The sequence below is a fragment of the Megascapheus bottae genome, chromosome 26 (assembly GCF_031878675.1).
Source record: "Megascapheus bottae isolate mThoBot1 chromosome 26, mThoBot2.hap1, whole genome shotgun sequence".
Lineage (NCBI taxonomy): Eukaryota > Metazoa > Chordata > Mammalia > Rodentia > Geomyidae > Megascapheus > Megascapheus bottae.
The window spans coordinates 3,730,617-3,738,321 of record NC_143534.1 but is presented as its reverse complement, the minus strand read 5'-3'; the positions used below and the strand labels follow the sequence as shown (position 1 = coordinate 3,738,321).

The 7,705-nt window shown below is 42.8% G+C and overlaps 1 protein-coding gene across 1 annotated transcript in view; it reads left to right on the top strand.

Moving 5' to 3' along the window:
* The first annotated feature begins 2,670 nt into the window (after positions 1 to 2,670).
* The window catches only part of Larp4b (La ribonucleoprotein 4B), a 120,122-nt gene continuing 115,087 nt past the window's right edge, over positions 2,671 to 7,705 (top strand). Inside the window, exons 1-3 of the mRNA XM_090318797.1 lie at positions 2,671 to 3,446; positions 3,844 to 4,055; positions 4,468 to 4,569. Of these exons, the coding sequence (XP_090174923.1) occupies positions 4,537 to 4,569 (33 nt within the window). The 5' untranslated portion in view covers positions 2,671 to 3,446; positions 3,844 to 4,055; positions 4,468 to 4,536. The remainder of the gene's footprint in view (positions 3,447 to 3,843; positions 4,056 to 4,467; positions 4,570 to 7,705) is intronic.

Here is a 7,705-nt window from a genome sequence, read left to right as displayed (position 1 = left end):
CGCGGCCTGCAGAGGGCGGCCATCCTCGCACGGGCGCCCCGAGCCGGGGGCCCCGCAGGGCCGGGCCGGCCGGGGGCCGCCGAGCCGGGGGCCCGAGGGGCCCGCAGGGCCGGGCCGGCCGGGGGTCGCCGAGCCGGGGGCCCCGCAGGGCCGGGCCGGCCGGGGGTCGCCGAGCCGGGGGCCCGAGGGGCCCGCAGGGCCGGGCCGGCCGGGGGTCGCCGAGCCGGGGGCCCCGCAGGGCCGGGCCGGCCGGGGGTCGCCGAGCCGGGGGCCCCCCCAGGGCAGGGCCGGCCGGGGGTCGCCGAGCCCGGGCCCCGAGGGGCCCGCAGGGCAGGACGGGCCGGGGGTCGCAGAGCCGGGCGCCCTTCCCTCCGCCAGTTTAAAGGAGCCAGCTGGTTTCTTGTCATCTTTGCCTCCTGATTTCCCACCTACCCCCCCCCCCCCACACACACCGAGACGGAAATGTTCTTCATTCCGTTTTCCGTGTACGGTAGAAGACCGAGTCTTTAAAGTCTCTGACCTTTCCTCAGACATCTCTTTCCAGCCCCTTCAAAGGCTTCCCTATTCCTGTGATGTCTTTTCCAGACCTTTTCGTGTCTAGAGTTTTTTTTTTTTTCTTTGCTAAATTTAATTTTCTGCGGCCTTTTTTATTTTTGTGGGTCATGGGGCTTGAACTCTGGGCCTGGACTCTCCCTGAACTCAAGGCTACCACCCCACCCCTGAGCCACAGCCCCACTTACTTCTACTAGGGATTAACTGGAGATAAAGCGTCTCACAGACTTTATTGCCCGGGCTGGCTTTGAACCGAGATTCTCAGATCTCAGCTTCCTGAGTAGCTAGGATTACAGGCGTGAGCCACCCCACCCGGCCCTACTTCCTTTTTAAAATTGCAGCTATTCATCAAGATTGTTTCCTACACCCTTTGATTTTCTTCTCCGAAATTACTTTTACTTGTTCTGAATGGTGGTGGCTGCACAACCAAAAAGTTAATGACTGATGAAATAGGCTTTTCTTGCCCTATCTCCTGTTTCAAATCTTTTTTTTTTTTTTTGCCAGTCCAGGGCTTGGGCTCAGGGCCTGAGCACTGTCCTTGGACTTTCTCAAGGCTAGAGCTCTACCACTTGAGCCTCAGCACCACTTCAGGCTTTTTTCTGTGAATGTGATACCAAGGAATTGAACCCGGGTCTTCATGCATGCTAGGCAAGCACTTTAACCACTAGGCCAAACTCCCGGCCCCCTGTTTCAAATCTTAATGCTTTCAACTGAGAGATTTCTAACTACCAGTTTTAAGCCCAGATATGTCAATGCCATGTATCTCAACTCAAAACCTATTACCTCCTGTATTGTTGGTTGTATAGAGCAGGCCACACCTGACTCCCACTGAGACTCCACAATAGGATGGGGGGCACAGCCAGAATTAGGGCTAACCACATGAAGTGTATGGTAATACAAAGAAGAGTGGATAGGCTTCTAGGGGAAAAGTTAAGATCAGGAACCTAAGATGGACCCAAAGAAGTATTAAATTCGAAGAACAGAGCTGAGACAGAAAAGTTGATGTGGTACTAAGATTAGAGGCTGGCTTCTTATCCAGCCCTCCAAGGACACAGCTGTAAAAGGCAGACAAGAGTAGACCCAGCAGAGGCCTGGAGTCCTTTCTATTATCTCATAAATGCAATCACTCATATACACAGTAAGCATGTTTCATACAGAGTTCTCATGCAGTTTTATAAAATGTCAATAGCAGTTCACTTTTTTTTTTTTTTGGCCAGTCGTGGGCTTGAGCTAAGGACCTGCGCACTGTCCTTGGACTTTCTCAAGGTTAGAACTCTACCACTTGTGCCTCAGCACCATTTCTGGCTTTTTTCTATGTATGTGGTACTGAGGAATCGAACCAGGGTCCTCGTGCATGCTAGGCAAGCACTCTACCACTAGACCAAACTCCCGGCCCAGCAGTCACTATTTTTGGTTTGTGTAATGCAGTTGAGATCTATCTACTTTTTCACCTAGAAGAGGAACATTCATAAAAGGCAACAGAAAAAATACCACTGATATAAAGTATAATATTGTCAGAAATCTTATTAACAATTGGCATATCTCTTACTGTTTCCCCAAGAATTCAAACATATTTGCTTACAGAATCGCTAATATTTGGTCGGGCACGGTGGCTCATGCCTGTAATCCTAGGTATTCTGGAGGCTGAGATCTGAGAATCAAGGTTCAAAGCCAGCCCACGCACAAAAAGACCTGAGAGACTTGTCTAACCTCTAGAAAATGGGAAGTGGGGCTTGGCTCAAAGGTAGGACAGTAGCCTTGAGTTAAGATCAGGGATAGCACCTGGTTCCAGGGGTAGGGTGGCAGCCTTGAGCTGAAGAGCTCAAAGACAATGCCCAGGCCGAGTTCAAGCCCATGACCCACAAAAAAATAAATAATAAAAAAAAGAATCTAACAATTGTTTTTCAAACATCCTGAATTATCACAGTCAGAAACTCCAAGCTGAGAGTCAAGCTGGATCAAATCACTTAATTCCTTTGAGCTTGTTTCTCTTTTGCAAAATGGAAGAAGTTACATCTATCCTCAAAGGATTGTTTGTTTCAGCTAAGAAAGATATGAATTTTTTTAAAAAAAAAGGTAGAAATGCTAGGTGCTGCTGGCTCACATCTATAAACCTGATTACTCAGGAGGCTGAGATATGCGAATTTCAGTTCAAAGCCAGGTAAGGTAGGAACGTACATGTGACTCATCTCCAGTTAACCACCAGGAAACTGGAAGTGGTAATATAGCTCAAAAGTGGTAGAATGAGTAAATGAGCTCTGGGATAGTACCCTGGCCCTAAATGCAAGGCTGACCAAAAACAAAACCAAACCAAATGTATGAAGGCAAGCCCTGAACTAAGTGAGCCATTAATATAATGACCATCGTTGATAATATTTATTCCAAAACTTTTTTTGGGTCAAAATGTAAATGTCAGGTTTCTTATGAGGGATCCTTAGTTCTCACAAATGCCAACAAAGTTACATCTTTAAAGTGTTCCTGATACTGATGGGAAACTGAATAAAGTCTCCAACTTTACGTTTTTTTTTAAGGCACTTGCTTTTAATTGACTTTAAGAACCACTGATTTGGGGGGTCATGCAGTTGAGCAATATGTCAGCCCACTAACAGCTTTGCTGTACATATCACCCTTGATGTGTGGGTTATGATGATAATCATTGCCCAGATTACTTTTTTCAGAGACCTGAAGGCCACTTTGGATGAACTCACTGACTCTTTACTTGGGCTTTCTCAAATATCCATTGATAACCCTTCGATGTCAGGAGGCTACAAGTTCCCTTCTCAGATCCATCATACTGCCACCATTTTCAGAACGTATTCTATGAAGAACCATGAAGATTATTTATACATGGAAAACTGATCATTTCAGTTGGACTCACTGTTCACCTCTCTTGGGTGAGATAGATTTGAGATTTGGCACTCTATGAATAAAATTTTGGGGGGACAAAATCATTTCAATAGCTGGCTTGCTGTACATCAGGCAAAACAGGTCTGGTTTAGTAATACGTGGGCATATAGGCCTAAGTTATTTGCTAACTTTTCAAGGGATAATAACTAGCATATGACAAGAAGAGACAGAAAATACTGTGTGTTTGTGAGCGTGAAGTTAGAAAAGAAAGGATGGGAAAATGAGACATTACCAGGAGCTATCTGCTTTGAAGTTACTTAGCCATAGAGATGCCTGTGAGTGCACAAATATCATACGCCAGAGATATACCACCAATGATGAGATGTAACACTTGCGAGTTGGTGAAAATTACTGCTCTTCTCTCTTCTGCTTGTGTTTTTCCAGCTTGCTAATAGCTTCTGTGGATAGATGTGTGATTCAGAGGAATGAGAATGAGTTTTGGCATGAATTTGGTCTCTGGTAAAATGGTTGTGTCAAGGACCTTTTGAGGAGAACTAGGAAAGCCACTTGCAAGAGAAGTCAGATGACCCGTTCTGTATCATGACACACAAGTTTCCGATTACTGGTACTCAGCATGTGTGCCCTATGACAGAGAGGTAAGCTCAGACTAGAGTGAAGGACATTCTTGAGTCTTGTAAGCTTCTGACCGCAAAACATATCATGGTTAAAAAGACATCAAGAACCAAAACCTTATTTTTCATCCTTTATGTTGTGGGGTTGGTCTCTTCTGTTTTGATTTCTTGTTGCTGTAATTCTGACTGATGAAAAGTACATCTTGTAGTAGAGACTGTGCCAGGAAAATGTGACCAAATTTCTTTCCTAAAACAAGCCTTTGTATAAGCCTTAGCCATAGGTAGCTGTCTAGTCCAGTTGTTAGGAGTGACCCAGGTTGCCAGTAGGTCATTACTAGATCTTCTTAGCAACTGCATTCTGGCACTTCATTCAGCATAAATGAAATACTGCTTTGTAATAACTAAGTGTTCTCTTCTGTACACATCTTATTTTCAGGAGACACAGCCAGCTCTTTAAGGTCAGGGATGGGTTCTCTAGCCATTACTTGAAGTGACAGCAGGTACAATGACTGCAGGACTCCATGGACTGAAAGCCGGGGTAAGTTCCTGGTGCAGTTGGCACTAGAGCATTTGGAATCTGTGGTCTCTGTCTTCTTCACGTTGTCTTATGAGTTAACAATGCTGTTGAGCACCCTGTGTACAGTTCTGAAGTCAAGCACAACACCAGTGTCCAGGCCCTTAGTTCAAGCACCGGGACAGGCAAAAAGAAACAAAACATTCCTTGAGGAGTAACAGCAGTAACATTTGCTAAACATATGAAAGCAATATCACGTATTCTCTAATCGTGGTAGAAATGCCAGGTGTCACAGTGCACATGGAAAATGGTGGCAGGAATCACATATCTTTATTCTAACGATTTCCAAGGAATTTTCTCTACTTGCATAAAGATCAAAAACTATATCCTATTCCAAGCTATTGAAGGTCTTAGTATAGAAGTACTTAATACTCTTTCATACACTATGATTTGTGATATCCTATGTTTTCCTTACAGAATAATAGAAATAGAGCAAGGCATGAAGATACATCCTGTGATCTCAGTTCTTGGGCTTTGTAGCCTGGGCTACTCAGGGAGATTTTGTCTCAAATAATAAAAATAATAACAATAAAAAGAAAATGAAAATTTACCTGTAAAACGAGGTTCCATCTGATTTCATCTGCCTGAGAACTGACATTTAACAATATGTAGTGGAACCTGAGTTCCTGAAAGAAATTAGGAATTTAAAAAATACGTGTAAATTTAAAAAAAATCAATATTTAGCATATTTACTTTATAAAATATTAGATTTGGAGGATTGTAATGATTTTAAAGAGTTAAAAGTTTAAAAACACAGATAGTGCCATTAGAAGTTGCTGAAGATGTGAAACACATTCACTGTTATGAGGTTCTGCCTGTTGTTGTGAGATGAGGCAGCAGGTGGTGCCTTGAGGCAGGTGATTCATACTTTGCTATGTCACATCAGCTTTGCTCTCAGCATGCTCTCAGGTCAGCTTAGTGGCTTTGAACCAGAGAAAGCACCAGTTAGGCCAAAGTTCCAGACAGACCTTCTTTACGTGCAGTTTCCACTTTCAGCTTAACAATACCTCTTGGGTAATTGATATTTACCAGTATTACAGGACTTTAAGAAATAATTGTGATGTTATTCAAATACCCTACTATTGATCCATGAACTAAAGCTCATGACTCCTTTGATTACGTACTATCCAGCAGTAGGCCACTTTCATGCATGGCAGATCTTACTTTTCAGAGTCTGAAAATTAAACGGCAGATCTAGATTCCCCTAGTCTCATGCCACACCTCTTGAGTTTCTGTTTGTTTTCTGTCTTGTACTTTATCACATTCCCTTGATTCAATTACATCTAACAACACACCCAAGCTGTGCTGTGTGCATATTTAAATTATTTGTCATTCAGTGAAGATACCTGAGAGTTATCATGTTATTTCATGTTAGAAAACAGCATTTATTTCCTTGAGTCTAAAACCTTGTATGTGGAAATTTTATCAAGGAGCTGTATGCGAGTTGCTAAGGAAAGAGCAGGTCCATGAAATTCTAGGAGTATACCCTATGAGTATTCAGTATGTTATAACTAATACATAGGTGTCAGATTCCAACTGTATCATAGGCACTGTTGTAAGCATTTAGAAGACATCTATAAATGAAACAGGACAAAATTATTCCGACACTCTATATTCATTCTAGTGGGCACCACAGGTAGATGCTAATAATGCAATGAAGTCAGGAGAATTAAGTAAAAATAGTACTTAAATTGGCAATGTATTACAGTCCACTTGTATTGAATGAACTTGCTCTTTTCCTAACTACTGACTGTAAAGAAAATTTAGCTGTAAAACTAATTTATGTGTATTTCTAGTTTAAATGTCATTCTTCACAATTTCCGTTGTATAGATTAGTTGTGTCTAAGAGCAGTGGCTAAAGAAAGACATTGGCACTGGGATTAAAGAGAACCAAGCCCACATTCTTAGCCAGAGAATGGTGTGAGATCCTAAGTCTCCAGACTCCTGATCTTGCCACACCTCCCATAGCTATTTTACTAGTTGTTCTGACAAATCATACCTGTTCCCAAACCCTTTAATGACAGGTTACAAGAGTTAAGCATTTGCATAACAGCAACAACAGTAATAGCTCACATATGCTGCATACCAAGTTACATTCTAAGCATTTTTGTGCATTAACTCACTTAGTCTTCACAACCACCCTTAAGACATATATTAATATGATAATTTGTAGTTGACATAGGCTTTTTGTACTTTTGTAAACACCGGATTATAGTTGTAGATTTATGGCTTTGAGTGGTCAAACTAGTGTCTTGGGATCATTCCAATGTTCTAAGGTAAATAAATTAGTAATAATAGTGACCATTTATGGGGAATAGTTTGTGGGTCAGGCATTTTTGCAGCACATAAATGATTTCTAATTCCTCCCAGAAAGGCTTCAAGAGACATTTTATTATTCCTGATTTTTTTTTTTTTGGTCTGTCCTGGAGGAACTCAGAGCCTGAGCTCTGTTCCTGAGCTCATTTGCTCAAGGCTAGTGCTCTAGCACTTGAGCCACAACTCCGCTTCCAGTTTTCTGGTGATCAATTAGAGGTAAGAGTTTCATGGGGACTTTTCTGCCTGGGCTGGCTTTGAACCGCCGTCCTCAGATCTCAGCCTCCTGAGTAGTTAAGCTTATAGGTGTGAGTCATTAGTGTCCAGCTTCATTCATGATTTATAGATAAGGAAACAAACACTTCTCCTCCCTAATGAAGCAACCTATTTGAGACACACTGGTTAAATGGGGCTTAGGTCATAGAAGCTCGGCATCTGTGAATAAAACACAGACACTTTCCTGTAATAAGGCTCCCTAGGAAGTTCTATTTTAGGAAGCTTACTGTAGAAACAGTTAATGGGGGAAGAGGAAAACCCTTCAGGGAAAGCAAGTAAGAGAAAAAAATAAAATCCTACAAAACCCAGACAGAAGTGCTGTGATGAGCATTGGCTCTCCTGGGCTGTGCCTGGTGGGAGTGCTGCTTGGTTCTGTGCTGAGTCATTCCTCACGGGATCTTGACCTGGCTGCTCATTCCCATTCACGAAACCTCTGTTGCCCTGTTTGGTGACTGAGTGGGGTGTTTGCTATTCTAAACCAGCTCGTCCAGACTTTTATGTTTCATTAGAC